The following is a 19,862-nucleotide window of genomic DNA, read 5'->3' on the forward strand; positions in this document are numbered from 1 at the left end:
ATGACAATGACTCAAGAGATTCCATGAGTCTTTCCAGCGAATCAGAGGATTCCCAGAAGGGGGCGCCAGTGGTCAAGGCCAGGGGAGCCCCAGGGGGGACGTGTCAGGAACAGGGGGCCAGCGGGGGATCCCAAAGTGGCAGCTGGGCGTCAGGACCAGCCTCCCCACCAGAGTGCAGCGAAGGGGGTGGAGTTTCCAGTGTATCAGGGGAAGCAGCTCCGGCAGCGGAGAAGGGAGGGAGGTCGGAGCAAGGCACCCTCCCGGAAGGGGAGGGGAGTAGTGAAGGGAGTAGCGTAGCTGTCAAAAGGAAAGTTAGAGGTTGGGCGCGCGCGCCAAGTTCAAATGTAGAGGCGCGCGGAAGTACAGGGAGCCCGGAGGAGGGGCCAGGTCCCAAAGCCCGCAGGAGGGGGCAAGAGCAATCTGGGGATTCCGCGTCAGGGGAATCCAGGAGGGGCGAAACCCCAGCGGGCAGGAAGACCCTGCGGAAAAGGAAAGAGAGAAAGAGGTGGAGCAGTGCAAGGCTCTTAAACTGGTGCAGGGGAGGGACTGACTCAGAGGGGACTTCAACGGTCTAAGCGTAACAGACGTAGGGCTGCGCGCCTCGGATATGAAGCAAACAATGAACTGCAATAAACACTTTTGAATATAAGAAGAGATTGGCGTTGGTCTTTTGTGAGCTGAGACCTGAGGCAGCCTTGACAGTATGGAATAATGGTGCCAGGCGGGCCTCCCCAGGGAGGAGCCACCACTGCAAAGGCCCTGTTCTTGTGTTGCCACCCCTGGACCTCGTATGGAGGGGGCCCATGGAGAAGGGGTTCAGATAATGATCGCAGAGCCCAGGATAATAATAATAATAATAATATAATAATAATTTATTATTTATTATTTATACCCCACCCATCTGGCTGGATCTCCCCAGCCACTCTGGGCGGCTTCCAAGAAAACACTAAAATACAAGAACCTATTAAACATTAAAAGCTTCCCTAAACAGGGCTACCTTCAGATGTCTTCTAAAAGTTTGGCAGTTATTTTTCTCTTTGACATCTGGTGGGAGAGTGTTCCACAGGGCGGGCACCACCACCAAGAAGGCCCTCTGCCTGGTTCCCTGTAACTTGGCTTCTCGCAGGGAGGGAACCGCCAGAAGGCCCTCGGCGCTGGACCTCAGTGTCCAGGCTGAACGATGGAGGTGGAGATGCTCCTTCAGGTCTACTGGACCGAGGCCGTTTAGGGCTTGAAAGGTCGGCACCAACACTTTGAATTGTGCTCTGAAATGTCCTGGGAGCCAATGTAGGTCTTTCAGGACCGGTGTTATATGGTCTCGGCGGCCGCTCCCAGTCCCCAGTCTAGCTGCCGCATTCTGGATTAGTTGTAGTTTCCGGGTCACCTTCAAAGGGAGCCCCACATAGAGCGTGTGGCAGTAGTCCAAGCGAGAGATAACTAGAGCATGCACCACTCTGGCAAGACAGTCTGCGGGCAGGGAGGGTCTCATCCTGCGTACCAGATAGAGCTGGTAGACAGCTGCCCTGGACACAGAATGGACCTGCGCCTCCATCGACAGCAGGGATGGTTCCTAGGGGGAGAGGAAGTTCTTGAGGTACTGGGGTCCTGAGCCACAAAATATTTTCTAGGGCAAAAAAACCCCACTTTGAACTGAACCCAGAAACTAACTGGTCGCTTTGATACCATCAAGAGTGCAAATCATCAAGAGAGCACAATCAAAAGGGTATCTTCCTCTCTTTCTGTGAATCATTCCTAAACCGCTTTTATTCCCATCCAACCCACCCTCTACCTCCTTTTTTCTTTTGCTGTCAGCTTGGGGAAAAAGTTTTTGCTGCCGCAGCTACACCTCTCCCCCCTCCTCTCTCGCTCGCTTTGTTCAAAAGCACAAAACACACACAAAGCGTCTATTTTTAATTTGCACGAATTTTGCAGGCAGAGTTGAGCAGCAGAAGGTGGGAGCCCGGGAAGGTCCTTTGGGGGGGGGGAGAGGGAGAGGGGGTGGGTGGGCGGCTGTTTCTCAGCTCCCAAAGAGCAAACAGCTGCACTTTCCAAGCGCGATAATTATACGGCTTCTTTGGGGGATGCGGATGAAGAATCATATCGCCCGACGGAGGAGGTGGGGGCTGGAGTTATGGCAGGTTCCGTCCACCCTCCCCAGGGATATTCGCAAGGCGTGTGACAAAATGGCAGAGCCCAAGGAGTAGACTGCGGTGCAATGGGGTTCTGGGACACCGTGCCGGCTGTCTTGTTGTATGCAATTGCAAACCTGCTCTGTCTTGGCTGGCAAAATATTGTTAACACATGATGAGTTAGTAGCTTCCACCCTAAAAGCTGCCTTGTTGGTTTGCTGTCTGCCAGCCGACAAGCTCACCAAACAACAAGCAATACAAGCAACACGAAGACCAGTAGATAGCACTGCAATTCCTATTGCATAATATGTTAACGGAGGAATCCGAGGGCTCCCTTGGACAAAAAACAAAGACACCAACCAGGACAATTTGGAGCAAAACAGCAGCCTGTAGGCTTGGCCTTTATTGGAAACTGTCGCGACAGGACTCCCACCCACAAGATGAAGCAAAATGGAAGACCAGAACAAAAGAAGACCCCTACTTTTATTAGTTACTAATCCCCCAAACTAGACCCCTAAGATTACATCACAACTACATCACAGAAAGGAGGGGTTGTGGTGGTAACCTGAGTGTCCTGTCACCTGGCTGGTTCCCCTCTACCCCTCCCCATGAGTCATTTTCTGAAGACAAAAGGTAGTCACAGTTTCCTGCCCCCTGAGGGAAGATCTGATCATTGTCCTTTGTTCCAGTCCATGCAGAATCCACTCCCATATGCAAGTTCTTTGTGACCTTGATGGTCTTCTGTCTGGGACCATCAGGGTTGGCATAGCAACTGGGCAGGGCTCCTGTGGATGTGCTGGGATGTTCAAGGGATTATGGCTGCCCTGTATCAAACCTTCCCCATGTTGTAGTCCTTCCTTCATGGAGTAAAATAAAAGTGGAACGGTGCGGATCCGATGTATGGTTGATTTTCTATGAATTTATAACAGAAGTGTAGCGGATGTCGTGTGTGAGTGTGTGTGTCTCAAGTTTGTACAAACTGAATGATTGGGGTGTGTGTGTTTCCTGCGACAATATACATGATTTAGTACAACAAAAACAAAATGTGTACACTTGTAAATTCTCTAATATATTTGAAATCAAATGAACACACATCTGTCAATCTTTGAAAGTCCGTAGAAGTATAATAAGTCTATGGTTGAAAGAAGCAATAGATGCTCTCCTGTAGGCTAAGCGGTAAAACTTTTTTTAGGCGTTCATGGTGCCGAAGTAGTAAGTAAAAGCAATGTAGGACAGTGATCCTGGATAATCTGACTGTTTCAGATTATCTCCTTGGGCAAGAGATATACAGTGGTGCCTCGCAAGACGAAAAGAATCCGTTCTGTGATTCTCTTCGTCTAGCGGTTTTTTCGTCTTGCGAAGCAAGCCCATTGGCGGATTGGCGGATTAGCGCTATTAGCGCTATTAGCGGCTTTTAGCGGCTTATCTGCTGATCGGATCAGCTGATAAGCGGCTTAGCGGCTTAGAAAAAGGGGGGGGGAGGAAAAAAAACCAGCAGGAACTCGCAAGACATTGTTGTCATGCGAAGCAAGCCCATAGGAGATTCCTTTTGCGAAGCACCTCCAAAACGGAAAACTCTTTCGTCTAGCGAGTTTTCCGTCTTGCGAGGCATTCGTCTTGCGGGGCACCACTGTAGAAGCATGATAAGCTGCGCCAACACACAGAGTGTAACAAGGACTGAGAGATTGGGGGGGGGCCTTGTTTAATCTCACTGTAAACAGCTGGTAAAGGTAAAGGTAAAGGAACCCCTGACCATTAGGTCCAGTCGTGGCCAACTCTGGGGTTGCGGCACTCATCTTGCTTTACTGGCTGAGGGAGCCGGCATACAGCTTCCGGGTCATGTGGCCAGCCTGACTAAGCCGCTTCTGGCGAACCAGAGCAGCGCACGGAAACGCCGTTTACCTTCCTGCCATTTACCTATTTATCTACTTGCACTTTGATGTGCTTTCGAACTGCTAGGTTGGCAGGAGCTGGGACTGAGCAACGGGAGCTCACCCTATCGTCGCGGGGATTCGAACCGCCGACCTTCTGATCGGCAAGCCCAAGAGGCTCAGGGGTTTAACCCACAGTGCCACCTGCATCCCTTAAGGTAAAGGGACCCCTGACCATTAGGTCCAGTCATGACCAACTCTGGGGTTACGTGCTCATCTCGCTTTACAGGCCAAGGGAGCCAGCGTTTGTCCGCTCTGCAGACAATTTTTCCGGGTCATGTGGCCAGTATGACTAAGCCGCTTCTGGCGAACCAGAGCAGCGCACGGAAACGCCGTTTACCTTCCCGCTGGAGTGGTACCTATTTATCTACTTGCACTTTGATGTGCTTTCAAACTGCTAGGTTGGCAGGAGCAGGGACTGAGCAAGGGGAGCTCACCCCATCATTGCGGGGATTCGAACCGCCAACCTTCTGATCGGCAAGTCCTAGGCTCTGTGGTTTAACCCACAGCGCCACAGTGACAATAAAGTATTTCTATTTCTAGTCTATTCTATGTTGGTTGGACTAGTCACCCCAAGGTACAGACTCCCTTGGCAGGTGCTGGCCTCTCCTTCCTGGAAGGTTTTTAAGCAGAGGTTAGACAGCCATCTGTCATGGATGCTTTAACTGAGATTCCTGCATTTCAGGGGGTTGGGCTAGATGACCTTTGGGTCCCTAAGAGTCTATGAAGGGTCTGCTTGTTCAGATTCCTGAGGGTGGCTAGGGATGGTGGTGAAAATGAATGCATTTGCAGACTGAGGTGGATATGGGGAGAACTCACTTTAACGCAGGCTTCCTCAAACTCAGCCCTCCAGATGTTTTGAGACTACAATTCCCATCATCCCTGACCACTGGTCCTGCTAGCTAGGGATCATGGGAGTTGTAGTCCCAGAAACATCTGGAGGGCCGAGGTAGAGGAAGACTGGTTTAACGTCAGGAAAAGAGAGAACTTGGAATCGACAGATCTACCAGTCCCCAGCAGAGGCTGCTTGGACTCTGCTGTTTGATCACTTGGAGTCATGCCCCAGAGGATTGTGGGTTAGCCCCAGAATGCTTTGCTATTTGGAAAGGATCGTGGGGGTTCCTTCTGGCTCGTGGGGTGACCATTATACGATACATGACTGGGCACCTGTGATCTCTCAAACCGGGTGTTTCCTTCTCTTTGAAGTGGAAAGGAAGTCAGATTAGCCTCAACCAGAGCCAGGGCCTTTTCAACACTGGCCCCGGTCTGGTGGAACGCTTTGTCACAAGAGACCAGGGCCCTGCGGGATCTGATTTCTTTCCGCAGAGCCTTTAAGACAGAGCTGTTCTGCCTGGCCTTTGGTTTGGTCTGACCCTATGTTTCCCTCCCTTTATGTGATCTATAAAGGTAAAGGGACCCCTGACCGTTAGGTCCAGTCGTGGCTGACTCTGGGGTTGCGGCGCTCATCTCGCTTTATTGGCCGAGGGAGCCGGCATACAGCTTCCGGGTCATGTGGCCAGCAGGACTAAGCTGCTTCTGGCAAACCAGAGCAGCGCACAGAAACGCTGTTTACCTTCCTGCCGGGAACTGCTAGGTGGGCAGGAGCAGGGACCGAGCGACGGGAGCTCACCCCGTTGCGGGGATTCGAACTGCCGACCTTCTAATTGGCAAGCCCTCGGCTCTGTGGTTTAACCCAGAGTGCCACCCGCGTCCCTTATGTCATCTATGGGCTACTATTAAAATGAGGCTGCATTTTAAATTGCATTTTAACATGTATTTTAAATTGGGTTTTTTTCTCTCTCTCCCCCCCCCCATTATGTTTTTACTGTAATTTTTACTGGTGTTAGCCACCCTGAGCCCGGCTCTGGCCAGGGAGGGTGGGGTGTAAATAAAATTTATTAATTATTATTATTATTATTATTATTCTGTCTTATTCTGTAGGAGACCGTGGATTTATCCATACAAGGAAAAACGTCCCCCTTGGTTCTTTCCCAAAAGATCCCAAGATGGCGGCCAACGGCGTGGTGGGTTCGGAGCCGGAAGACCTTGAACAGCGCATCCACCAGGTCAACAATGAGGTCGGGAAAATTCTTTTTTTTGCCTCTACCAGCCAGATTCCCCTTTTCCTTATAAAAGTGCTCCTGGTATTGCCCAGAGGGGTGGGGAGAAAGGGAATTGGGAAGGCAACCCCCCTCCTATGAGCTGATTTCAACCCAGAACCAGATTATTCCCAGTCTCGCCTGGGTCGACTGTACACTATTTCTCCTGCCAGGAAATGATACCCTTTGTTCATTGACGATTTGCGGCGAATCCAGCTGGCGTCGCTGCCAGCCTGTTGCCTTCAATATCTTCTGCCTTGTTCTCCCACATCCTTTCTGATCTGTGGCAATTTGCTCTCACAACAATCCCCACACATAAAATGCAGTTGCCATGCTCAGCTGCTCTGTGTGGACTGGCAAACGACTGTTAAGACTTGGCGGGGCTATTGCACCTTTAGTTAGTAGCTTCCTCTTCTGGAAAAAATGGCCTCCTCCGGCCTTAAATTGCTCCCAGTTTACTTTAGCAGCAGCCTGACTGTGTCCCAGTCTACAATCTGGAGAACCTTCTGTCTATGCTGGTCCCGAGGGTTAACCGTGTGGCGAGGTCCGAGTCCAGTCCGAGGTTGAGGGTGCGGTATGGAGGCTGTCCGTCAAAGCTGAAGCTGGGTCCAAGGCGGGGAGTCGGATGGGGACAGGAACTCTGGCAGAAGAGCAGGACACGGTGCAGGCAGGAACGGGCTACCAACGATGTTGCTCCCGCAATCTGGGACTGGGGCTGGCTGGCTTTTATCTGCCCCGAGGCATAGGGCAGCCCTGATTCTCTGGTGACTCGCCTCTCCTGGCCTGGAGGCGAGCCCTCCTCCTGCGAGAACTTAGTTCCCTCCGCCTCTCTGCCCTGAGCCTCTGCAGCTCAGGAGAGGCTGGAGGGTTACCAGACCCAGAGGCAACCTCCTCTTCCCCTGATGGGGCTGGGAGAGGAGCACCTGCAGGCAATGGGTCCTCCACCACCTCAGGATCCAGAGCAGACTCAGCTGATGCCTGCACCTGAGGATCCAGCACAGGTGAGGACCCTTCAGGCTCAGGCCCCAGCCCTGGCTCAGCTGGTTCTGGAGGCAGGGGATCCTGTGCAGGGTGGGATTCCTCAGGTTCAGCCTCTGAGTCTGAATCCCAGGCCATTACACTGCCCCCCTCACCCTACAAACCCAGATTGGCATTCCTGCCCAAATAGGCCAGAGATATAATTGCAAGGAAGCTGGCTTTGTTCTGAAGAACAATTCTCGTTCTTGCAAAACGGCTACAAGAATACTTATGCAAATGAGACAGATTCCAACTATGGAACTAATTTGCTTTAGCGTGCGTTGCACTGCCAAATGGTGTTTTGTTTTGTTTTTTCCCAAGGTGGGTGGGTGTTGGTGGCAAGAAAGGATGTGCAGTTTTATTGGGGTTACTCAATGAAAAGTCTGGCTGGCTTAAGACAGGCTTGAGAAAGTAATTTCTTCACAGAGTGCATAATTAACTTACAGAACTTGCCTCCATCATGGGTTGTGTTAGCTTCTGACTGAGGTGGCTTTTAAAAGGACAAAAGCAGGTTTTGCTAACCTGGTGCCCTTGAGAGGTGCTGCGCTACAACTCCCATCAGCACCACCTTCAGAGCTTCCCAGAGCTGTGATTCCTGCTATGAATCTATAAATCAATAATATTCAATTTCCTGCTCTTTTTTTTATCTTCACTTCAGGCTTTGGAGAGCACCAGGAGGATGTTGCAGCTGGTAGATGAGGTAAGAAACAGCCCCTCTTCACAGGGAACTCAACAGCTCTCCGCACCCTTATGCAACTACAGATCCCAGGATTCTTTGGGGGAAGCTTCCCACGAGGGAAGACACAGCGATAACAGCAATAACCTTTATCGAACTAACAGAACTGGACGACAGGGAGAAAGCAACTGCTTATATACGTTTCTGAAGGCCTGGGCCACGCCCACTCCCAACATGATTGGCTGTCTAAACTTCCAAGCTGCGAATCATGACTCAGAGTTTAAAGGCCAATGGCAGAGGCTTTCTGTAATTGGATATCATGTATCGAATCAGAACACAGGAGCTCAGAATCCTTAGTCCAGACTCCAGCTCAGGCAAACACAGACCACTGAATACATAAGTGAAGCCTGGACTGTTTAAAGTGGCCCCATAGCTCTTGAAATGTATTTTTAATCTCCTGTTGGAAGCCGCCCAGAGTGGCTGGGGAAACCCAGCCGGATGGGCGGGGTATAAGTAATAAATTATTATTATTATTATTATTATTATTATTATTATTATTATTAAATGTGTGTTGCGAAAGTGACCTGAGGATGAGGGGATGACGTTCTTTAACGACCTGCCCATTCTGCTTTGCAAGCCTTTTGCGGAGAGTTCTCAAGTTGCGGTTGTTTTTCCTTTTGGACACATGCATGAAGACTAGAAACCTGGTGTGAATGTGCCCTTCGTTACTTTCGATCCCTTGTTCTCACGCGAGCAACATCGGGCCCCATAAATCTCGCAGAATCCCAAGAGATGTTTAACGTTCTTCTCTTCTCTCCCCACCTCTCCTTCCCAACAGAGCAAAGATGCCGGAATTCGAACTTTGGTCATGCTGGACGACCAGGGAGGTAAGGCCTCTGGCTTCATGGCAGATCGCTTGCAGACCATGGAGGTGTTAGCTGTGTTCTGGTTCTGCGTTTGCAGTTGCTATAATTAAAGTCCTCTGTGGGTTGGCTGACCAGTCTTAAAACCCCCTGGGAGTGGCTTGAATGCACACAGCAGCAGAATAAGGTGCCAGAATGAACGGGTATCACTTCAGAAAGTGGGAGGGAAATACTCTTTTTGAGTGTGGCTCCACGGGACAGAAAATACCGTATGTTTCACTCCATAAGACGCACCTTTTGCTCCATAAGGCACACCTGACCATAATATGCACCTAGTTTTTAGAGGGGGAAAGCCCCGATTTTTTGAGGATCAGCTCAAAGTTGTTGAGCTTACTTTGCAAAGGGAAAAAATCCTGTTTTTATGGGGTTCAACTCACAGTTCTGCAGCTTCTTTAGGAAAGGAAAGGGAGCAGTTTCCAGACAGATAATCTAATCAGCCAGTCACTTGCAGAACATTCAACAATGGAGGCCTGGGCAAAGGGGCAGGGCCAGAAAGGGAGCCAGCAATTGACCACACATTCACTCCATAAGACCTGCAGACATTTCCCCTGACCTTTATGGAGGAGAAAAGTGTGTCTTATGGAGCGAAAAATGTGTTAATTCTTGCAAGCAGAAAATATGCACCTTGAGGAGAAATGCTAGTTTGCTTTCAGTCGCTGGGAACTGGTTGGGTAGAAGGCAGGGAGGCCAGCAGTAGGGGGCGCCAAAGTCAACAACAAGCAGAGGCAACTAATTCTAGTTTTCTCTATCCCCATCCTCCTTCTACAAGGGGCAGCACTCAGATTGAGGAGCAGGAGGAATCTGAATGACAGGGCCACCCCCTAGTGGTAGTGTTGCAGGAATTTATGTATAGTTTGGGGGGGGGGTTGCCCCTTCTGCAGATATCCTGCACATGCAGCCCACTACCAAAACCAGCACAATTTCTTTTGTGACTTTTGTGATTTGTCCCCACAAAACACTTCATCACAGTTTCTTCCTATCTATTTCAAGGGCCTTTGCTGCACGATACCAAATGTAAGAATTCACTGATAAATGTACCTATGTACTGGCTCACTGGGAAAACTTCAGAAATTCATCTAGACATGTGAGCTCAGCTCCTCAGCAGCCCCTCTGCCTGAGTGATAATCCCTGGCATCCTGATACCTGAGTGCCAGACAAGTAGCCATTCCAGAAACAACAAACCCAGATGAAGACCAAAGGGTGGGATGAACTTGGCTGGGAAACAGGGAAATGTAAATGTCTCTTTTGTGACACTTGATGGGTGTTTGGTGGAGGGCAAGGGGAACCAAGGGGCAGGGTCCAGGATGCTCAGATTACTGCCATCAGACCTCCCCTTTCATGATGTATGAGTGATGTAGTTTGGGGAGGGGGGTGTAACATGGGGATTAGCAGCTAATAAAAGTTTCTCGCCCTGATCTGGCCACAGTGATCCACGCGACGGTCCTCCAGGCTTGATTATTGTAACTCGCTCTATGCGGGGCTGCCCTTGAGACTGACCCAGAAACTCCAGCGGGTGCAGAATGCCGTGGCGAGGCTCCTTATGGGGTCCTTGCGGTGGGATCACATTCACCCGGTGCTTTACCAGCTGCACTGGCTCCCGGTGGAGTACAGGATCAGGTTCAAGGTGCTGGTTTTGACCTTTAAAGCCCTATGCGGCCTAGGACCCTCGTACCTATGGGACTGCCTCTCCTGGTCTGCCCCGCGGAGGACCTTAAGGTCCACAAATAACAACACTTTGGAGGTCCCAGGTCACAAGGTGGTTAGATTGGTCAAAACTAGGGCCAGGGCCTTTTCAGTACTGGCCCCGACTTGGTGGAATGCTCTGTCACAAGCGACTAGGGCCCTGCAGGACTTGACATCTTTCCGCAGCGCCTGCAAGACGGAGCTGTTCTGCCTGGCCTTTGGTTTGGACTCAGTCTGACCCTTATGTTTCCCTCCCCTTACGGTTTTAATCTATGGGCTACTTTTAAAATGAGGCTGCATTTTAAATTGCATTTTACTGAAATTTTATTGATGTTAGCCGCGCTGAGCCCAGCTCTGGCCGGGGAGGGCGGGGTATAAATAAAATTTATTATTATTATTATTATTATTATTATTATTATTATTAGAGGGGAGATTTGAAAACCAGCCGACATCCCTCAAGGGAGCATGAGAAACTGGCCGCTCCTCTCCACAATTTTGCAACACCTGTGAGACTCATCCTGCGTGTTCAGAGAGGGCCGTGCATAATGTTTGCAGGTTCCTGAGTGTCTCCGCTGTCTCCCCTTCCCTTTCCCCTTCCTCAGAGCAGCTGGACCGGATTGAGGACGGCTTGGACCAGATCATTCAAGACATGAAGGAGGCTGAGAAGAACCTCACGGACATGGCGAAATGTTGCGGCCTCTTCGTCTGCCCCTGCGCAAAGTAAGTCCCCGGGCCGTGCAAGCGCCAGGGACGCCTCTCTCTCCTTGTTTTGGATCAGAGCAAAGTATGTTACAGGTTGAACTCCTGCCTGAACATCTGTTCTTTTGAAACGTAGGTTAAAGAACATAAAAGACTTGGAGGCCACCAAGGCCAGCAACGGCCAGGTGGTCTCTCGACAACCCTGTGTGGTGGCCGATGGAAACCAGATGGTCATGAGTGGACCCTTCATCCAGAGGTAAGGAGTGGAGAGATCTTCTCTTCCAAGACCACCTGGCACAACCAGGAGATCTCTGCAGCCTCCAGGAGAGTTTCTCCTGCAAGCGCCAAAGGTGTCAGAAGTCACTGGGAGCAGGGCCTTTTCTGTGGATGCCCCATTCTGTGGAATAGCATTCCTGTTGAGATAGGCAGCCGCTCTCTGCCCTTTCCGGAAACGGTCAAAAGGCGTTTTTGTTCCAGCTGGATAAATGGGTGGATATAACAAGCGTCCCACCTGTTAGGGTTTTGTGCTTTTAATTCTCTTATGCATAAAGGCAGTTAATAAATCCATGGTGGTAGTAGTAATAATAATAATAATATGGTGACTGGCCAAGATTTAACCAGGTGATTTAAATATTTAATTGGACGATTTCAATGTATGCATTCCTTCATCCTTTTGTATTTAAACATTTTTAGCCTGTAGATTATAATTCTTGGTAAATGTGAAGCTGTATCTTGGTTGATGCTTTTAAAAGAAGTATTACTGATAAGCTTCCCAAATCTTTGTGTCTCTTTACTTTGAGAGGCTTTGAGTACTTTAATTAGTAGCTCATTCCTCTGAGCCCTAACGTAACTGGACTTTTAAAAATAACTTTATATAATTACTTCCTAGCTGGCTACAAAGAGAAATTAGGAGCATGGGTCTTGCAAAGTATTCTTAGCGTACGTATTTTTATTCTGTGGTTGATATGACCATGATGGTTACAACAAAACAAAACAAAACCCTAATAATAACATCGTGGCCATCGTGACCTTCCACAGCCAAATCACACCTTTTATTTTCCCGGATTGAAAACTTAGTTGTCGAACTTTTTCTTGGCCACTGCAATGAAAGGATGATGGAGTACGAGGAGCCTCTGGCCTGATCCAGCACCCAGGCTCTTACCTTCTTTGTGCGTTTTGCTCAGGATAACGAAAGATGATGTGGAAGAAGAGATGGAACAGAACCTGACGCAGGTGGACAGCATGTTGAGCAACCTTCGCAGCATGGCGGTGGACATGAGCAACGAAATCGACGTCCAGAGCAAGCAGGTGGACAGCATTAAGGAAAAGGTGAGCGATGCTCCCCCCCCCCCACCTCACAGGAAGGGCCAGGGCAGAGAACATATGCGGTAGAACATAACGTGATATTTTTTAAAATAAAAAGTTTAAAATTCCAAATTCTGCACCCAAGGTGCACAACTGGAAGACACCATGTTAGGGAGGGTTTGTATATGCACATATTTTGAGTGCGCCACTCTGTGGGAATGTTGTGGATGTAGGAGAGGATACCTACGGGACCGCCTCTCCTGGTATGCCCCACAGAGAAACTTACGGTCTTCGAATAAAAACATCTTGAAGGTCCCAGGCCACAGAGAAGTTAGGCTGGCCTCAACTAGAGCCAGGGCTTTTTCGGCTGTGGCTCCGATCTGGTGGAACACTCTGTCACAAGAGACCAGGGCCCTGCGGGACTTGACATCTTTCCGCAGGGCCTGCAAGACAGAGCTGTTCCACCAGGCCTTTGGCCAGGGCACAGCCTGACTCCTTCCCTTGGCAATCTTCGCGGAGCTCTGGCTCAATAGTTGCCAGTGGCTTGAATTAATTAATTTTATAACGAATGATTTTAGACTGTTGTTTATGCTGTACTTTTGTACTGTTTTATTGTTGTTAGCCGCCCTGAGCCCGGCTTCGGCTGGGGAGGGCGGGATATAAATAAAATTTATTATTATTTATTATTATTATTATTATATATTGATTAAGTATATCTGAAGTATATCTGAAGGAGCGTCTCCTCCCCCATCGCTCTACCCGATGCTGAGGTCCAGCGCCGAGGGCCTTCTGGTGGTTCCCTCACTGCGAGAAGCCAAGTTACAGGGAACCAGGCTGCAGAGGGCCTTCTCAGTGGTGGCGCCCTCCCTGTGGAACGCCCTCCCATCAGATGTCAAGGAGAACAACAACTATCAGACTTTTAGAAGACACCTGAAGGCAGCCCTGTTCAGGGAAGCTTTTAAAGTTTAATAGGTTATTGCATTTTAGTCTTCTGTTTGAAGCCGCCCAGAGTGGCTGGGGAAACCCAGCCAGATGGGCGGGGTATAAATAATAAATTATTATCATTATCATTATCATTATCATTATCATTATCCTTCCTCACTCACGCTTGTGAGTCAGCAACAGGGCAACATTCCCCTGTATATTGCAAGAAGCTAGTTGGTAGATTCGTTTGAATCTCTTTACTTAAGCAATCCAGTCTGGCTTGTCCGGATTGGATTATTCCTGGTAATTTCCCCTTTAATCCACTCTTTAAAATAATAAAGAAACAACAGTCTTCTATTAAGAATAACAAGAAGTTTACTTACATTCAGTTCACAGTAGGTTCCTTAAAGGCAGGCTTTCGCTTGTAGTTACGGGAAAGGGTTTGAGTTCACCCCATATGGGGACTCAGCCCATGTGCTGCTGGCTGAGAGCCAGCAGACAGCAAAATACACCAGTATCAGAAGAAAGCAGCAAAAGCGTCAGGGTTGAGAGAGAGAGATGGCTGCATGACTGGCCTGTTTACAGGGACTCACAGGGTCATGCCCACCCACCTGGTCACATGCCCGTCCATCTGGATGCTCCAGACCAGGTGTGACAGGAAGCCCTCCTGGCTGCAGTAACATCCCCCTGTGTGTGTCCACTCTGGGCAAACAGGAAGTGTTGTACTTAACTGCTTATGTTACAGCCCACTCTGACTATTTCTGGATCCACCAGCGGGAGGATCTGTGACTTTACTTCCTTTGGAAAGATCATTCTAGTTAACACTTTCGTATGGAATCCTGTGTACCGTTTTGGTTGCCCCAGAGTTTTTTTAAAAATGAACAAAGGGGTAATACACAGCATGGAAAGGTTCAGTAAAGGATGAAATGGTCAGGGGGTTGGAATACGTTGTGGTAGTGTTAATACAGGTGAGGGAAAACTCTTCACACAACATGTGATTCCCTTAAGGCAGCCTTTAATAATAATAATAATAATAATATATATAGTAATTTATTATATGTACCCAACCCATCTGGCTGGGTTTCCCCAGCCACTCTGGGCGGCTTCCACAAAGACCAAAAATACACTAATATGTCATACATTAAAAACTTCCCTGAACAGGGCTGCCTTAAGATGTCTTCTGAATGTCAGGTAGCTGTTTATTTCTTTGACATCTGATGGGAGGGCGTTCCACAGGGTGGGGGCCACCACTGAGAAGGCCCTCTGCCTGGTTCCCTGTAGCTTTGCTTCTCGCAATGAGGGAACCGCCAGAAGGCCCTCGGAGCTGGACCTCAGTGTCTGGGCAGAACGATGGGGGTGGAGACGCTCCTTCAGGTATGCTGGGCTGAGGCCGTTTAGGGCTTTCGAGGTCAGCATCAGCACTTTGAATTGTGCCTGGAGCTCTCCACATGCTTTGGACTACAACTTCCATCAGGCTCAGCAGCCAGCGTGATGGGAGGCGTAGTCTCAAGCTTGCTGCTTGAAACAGCCTCTGCCTCTGTTTTCTCACTTTCTTCTTTTCTCCTCAGGCCATCGCCAACGTGATTAGCATCAACGCAGCCAACAACCAGACTACCAAGATGCTGAAAAATGCCTGAACCGCCCCACTGACCGCCTTTTACCCTCCCCACCCCACCCCCACGAGAAACGGCTTCATCCACCTGAATTTGGATTGGTTTCAAATCAAGGCAGTTCCAAATCACGTTTCCCATTTTGAGACGCGACCACTTCCTGAGCAAGCTTGCATGCAACTAACTAGAAAAGGATGCTGGAAAGACGAGAGCAGAGTGGATTGTAGGGAAATAGCGCCTTTGTACACACGAGGGACACGATCCTCCTGGATCCATGTGCAGAATTGTTATACCTGTTTGCACAAGAGACTGTTTTCTGTACATACCCAGGGACACTGAGCAAGACCACTTATTGGAAGGCTATGGCTGCCATCCTATTTGAAAGTAAGTCCTTTTGATCAATGTGGGAGTTGCTTCCTGCTAAACTTCCTCTCTCTCTCTCTCTCTCTCTCTCTCTCTCTCTCTCTCTCTCTCACACACACACACACACACACACACACACAGGATTGGGCTGCTCCTGTGCATCATTTTTCAATAAGCAAGGATCGGCACCCACTGGGCAAAAGCAGTGGTTCTCCATAGATGGGATGCAAAAGTCCAGCCTGTTTAGTTAGGAGTGTCGTAACTTGAGAACTTAACAACACGTCGCAAGGTTTAGGTGACATGTTGGATGCTGACAACGTAAAACAGAAGCGCAAGATGCCCTGAGCAGGCTCAGCGGGTGATCCTGGTGAGATTCTGGAGATAACATCTCCTTGGTCTTGGCACCTGGGACTGGTCCAGGACAAAGCCCACAATAATAAGTACAATTCATGATTTATTATGGCAAATTCGGTCTGGGGAAGGGTTGTAGCTGGGTGGTAGAGCATTTGCAAGCAGAAGACCCCGGGTTCAATGATATGACTTGGCGTAAGGCAGCTCCCTGTGGCACCCCTTGATTCACAACCATGACGACTGGGATCTTTGTTTATTTTTAGGGGAAGGGCCACAGATCGGCGTAGGCCACCTGCTTTGCGTGCAGGAGCTCCCAAGTTCTGTTCCCACTGGCAGAATCTCCAGGGAGGGTCGGGAGAAAGTCATGTCTGTAGCTACACTGCTGCCAGTCAGTGTAGACTATACTGAGCTAGATGGACCAACCAAGTGACTGGGTTTAAGGCTGCTTTCTTTGTTCCTGCTAACTTCAGAAGCCAGATATTTCTCTCCGCGTTTGTGCATGCAAACCAAACCCAAAACCAAGCTTTAACTGTGGGATGAATGGCCGTGACAATCCTATCGTACGAGACTGTAAACAGAGCATCTTTATTAAATTCTGATTTCGGTTTAAGCCAGGCTTCTTCTTCTTCTTCTTTTAAAGAGACACGATATAATTGGAATTAATTCAAAAGATTTCAGTTTTGAGAAGCCCCACCTTTCCTAATGAAAATAAAAACCCGCATAGTTTTCATTACACACCCTCCAACCACACCAGATCTCCACTGACTCCTCTGCCCCCCTACTTTGAGGTCTCCTGGAAAATGCAGCCGCGTCTAATGCTGGCTGTGCCCCAAGCCAGGAGGTGTGTTGTTGCGTGTCGAGACCCCGCAGCCACCCCCTCGTTGGGAAATAGCTCACACCAGGACACAGATATTAGGTTTATGTTATTGGGCAGATTTTGGCCACAACTTTATTGAATTACAGAATGTGAACGGTATTGGCTTAGGCATTGATTGTACCCGACTATATCTGACTCCTGCCCATTGTGCAGGAAGTCTGGTAAGGGTAAGCCACGGGTAGGGGGAGTCCTGTCGATGCGAACCAACTCAAGCTCCCCCTGGTGTTCCCGTCGGGGTCGTGTCATGGCCCTAGCCCCCGACCGGGCTTCGGACAAGATCAACACCCCCGGATTCCTTTAACGGAATACCCTTAAGCATGGAGAGGCAGGTGATGGCCACACCTCCCCTCCCCCACACAAGGTCATACAATGCCTAACCGCCACAAGAGCCCAAAGGCTCGCCGCCAAATACCCTCACATCTGTAACCGATGCCTCAAGCCCTCTGCAATATCGGCCAGCCATATATCACTTCCCTAATCGGAAAGGTGTACACCATCATCGCGAAATAAGGCCATTTTACTGAAAAGAACGGAAGGGTGCGCGATCACCCGGCCATCCAGTGCAACCACTTTCTGTGAAATGGAACAATTCAAACGTTTCCGGGCACGGTCTGTAGCGGCTGGGGAATTGCTGCCACACCAAACGCGTCTCTCCCAACAGCAGCGACCAAAGGAGAGTCATTCTCAGGGAAGTGGAGCGGGTTTGTGAGGCTTTCAGATCCCACTGGGGGACTGGACAGGTAAGTGACTTACCTTGGAGCTAGCAACCTGGGGCAAGCAAGGCCCACCCCTTGCATTCTGGGATGGATGACAGGCTGTGTGTAGCACAGGGATAGCGGGACAGACCTCTGTACCTGGCGGTTAGCGGTGTCAGGTGACCGACAGGTGAGTGCAGTTCTCTAAGAACGGTCTCAGAGGCCCAATTTATATTAGGTCCCAAGGGATGGGGAAGACTGCGATGGCCGCCATGAGACAGGATGTTGGGTTTTAATAACAACAAACGGTGGGAAAGGAGATTCCGACTAAACATTTGGAAGAACTTCCTGACAGTATGAGCTGTTCAGCAGTGGGGCGGACTCTGGTGGAAGGTGAGAGACCAGTACTGGATTTAGGTATAAGCTAAACAAGCTCTAGCTTAGGGGCCCCACTCTCTTGGGGGCCCCCCAAAAAAGTAAAGGGGAAAAAACTGGGTTTACATTTCCAAAATATAAGATAAAAAGCAAATAAAATAAAGGCTACCTACAGCAACCGTGTTTTGTGTTGTGTAGGCTCCTGTGATTAGGGATGTGGTTGGCGCTGTGGGTTAAACCACAGAGCCTAGGACTTGCCGATCAGAAGGTTGGCGGTTCGAATCCCCACCACGGGGGAGCTCCCGTTGCTCGGTCCCTGCTCCTGCCAGCCTAGCAGTTCGAAAGCACGTCAAGTGCAACTAGATAAATAGGTACCGCTCCGGCGGGAAGGTAAACGGCATTTCCGTGCGCTGCTCTGGTTCGCCAGAAGCGGCTTAGTCATGCTGGCCACATGACCCGGAAGCTGTACGCCGGCTCCCTCGGCCAATAAAGTGAGATGAGCGCTGCAACCCCAGAGTCGTCTGCGACTGGACCTAATGGTCAGGGGTCCCTTTACCTTTACCTTTTAGGCTCCTGTGATGTAAGTCATGGGCCCCGCCTGCTAGCCTGCTCCCTAAAATATCACAGGTTTGCTCCTTTCTATATATAGGGAGCCTACATTCTGCATGGACTGGTTGCACGGCAAAATGTGCAAATGGCTTGAGATACCTATGAGGTCCATCAATTACCATATAGCATCTATTCAACACAAAAAACAGCGACCATTTCTTGTTGACAAAGGACAGCTGGACATAGAAAGGGCCCCATTGCCTTCAGGAGCTGAGGGCCTCATCAAACCTAAATCCGGCCCTAAAAGTGGGAGATTCTCCTACACTAGAATTCTTTAAGCAGAAGCCTGATAGACATCTGTCAGGAATTATTTAGTGGTGATTCTTGCATTTCAGGGGCGTTGGGCTAGATGACTGTTTGGTTACAGGAAATAAGTCACAGGGGGGAAAAGAAAGGAAATGAAAATTACTGTTGTTGTCGTCTCAAAGGCAAGTTGTCACAGTTTTACGGAATTGTGATTTACGGAATCAATGATAAAACATACGAGGGAAAGGATGCCTGGTCTATCATTGCAAAGGGTTCCACGATCAAAATTTAAACAATTAGAAATGTGGAGGTGTTGAAACAGAGCTTGGCTGTCCACCTGTCACAGGTGCTTTAGCTGCAGTCCCTGCATTGAAGGGGGTTGGAGTAGATGACCTTTGGAGTCCCTTCCAACTCTACGATACTATAATTTTTATTTCGAAAATAATCTTGGCCTGTACAAAACCCCAGGAACTCTTATCGACCGGTGGTACCTAGTGCTCCTTGTATGTGAAATAAAATTAGACCAAAATGGAGAAGAGGTGATATCTTTCCCCCCCTGTAACTCGTTTGCATGTTATTAAAATCCAATAAAAAATATTGGGGGGGGGGGGGGAGAAAGAAAGAAAGAAAGAAAGAAAGAAAGAAAGAAAGAAAGAAAGAAAGAAAGAGGATGCTGGGGTCTTCTGATGTTCTTCCCTTGAGACCTTGCAGAGCGGCTGCCGGTCAGAGTCAAGCAACACCAGTACATCAAAAAGTGGATATACATTTCCAAAATATAAGCATCAGTCAAATTGGTGTCATCTAGCTGTTTTGGACTACATATTGGCCGGGGGCGGATGGGAGATGTAGTAAAAAACCGCTGGACGGCACCCTCTTGCCGATAAAATAGTCTCAAGGCAGCTTCTTAGGCTTATACAGGCATGCGTGTGAATTTTGATATTCCAGTTTTGTTAACAGCCTTTAAAATTTGTGGCTTAGGTGTGCTGTCTGTCTGTTTTTAAAAATGCAGGGTTTTTTGTTTTTTTAAAAAAGGGGCAAATCTTTCTTTCAATTCATTTTATTCATTCGCTTGTTTATGTCTCCAAACAACCTCATTTGTTTGTTGCCATCCTGAAGAAAAGTTCCTAAGAATCGACAGGTTTGGTAATTCTTCCGCCCCAGAAAACAAGGCGCTTGTCTTTCTCTCTCTCTCGCTCTGGGGGAACCGAGGGATGGAACAGGTATTGGTGGTTGGGGGGGGCTTCCAAGTCTCCCCCCCCTTACAGCTTTATTCTCATTTGTTCTTCTTCGGAGAAGCAGCTTGGAACAGGACGAAGAGCGTGAGGCCGACACCTGGGGGGGGAAATAGCT

At 49.1% G+C, this 19,862-nt stretch overlaps 1 protein-coding gene across 1 annotated transcript in view; it reads left to right on the forward strand.

The window, feature by feature from the left end:
- LOC308484440 (synaptosomal-associated protein 25-like) overlaps window positions 1-19,845 on the forward strand; it is a 33,535-nt gene extending 13,690 nt beyond the window's left edge. The window contains exons 2-8 of the mRNA XM_081019402.1: window positions 6,002-6,138; window positions 7,835-7,876; window positions 8,691-8,739; window positions 11,061-11,178; window positions 11,294-11,413; window positions 12,342-12,486; window positions 14,955-19,845. Coding sequence (XP_080875528.1) covers window positions 6,067-6,138; window positions 7,835-7,876; window positions 8,691-8,739; window positions 11,061-11,178; window positions 11,294-11,413; window positions 12,342-12,486; window positions 14,955-15,023 — 615 coding nt within the window. The 5' untranslated portion in view covers window positions 6,002-6,066 and the 3' untranslated portion in view covers window positions 15,024-19,845. The remainder of the gene's footprint in view (window positions 1-6,001; window positions 6,139-7,834; window positions 7,877-8,690; window positions 8,740-11,060; window positions 11,179-11,293; window positions 11,414-12,341; window positions 12,487-14,954) is intronic.
- The last annotated feature ends 17 nt before the right edge of the window (window positions 19,846-19,862 follow it).

The sequence above is a fragment of the Podarcis pityusensis genome, assembly GCF_964106645.2.
Source record: "Podarcis pityusensis genome assembly, chromosome: 8".
NCBI classification, from domain to species: Eukaryota; Metazoa; Chordata; class Lepidosauria; order Squamata; family Lacertidae; genus Podarcis; species Podarcis pityusensis.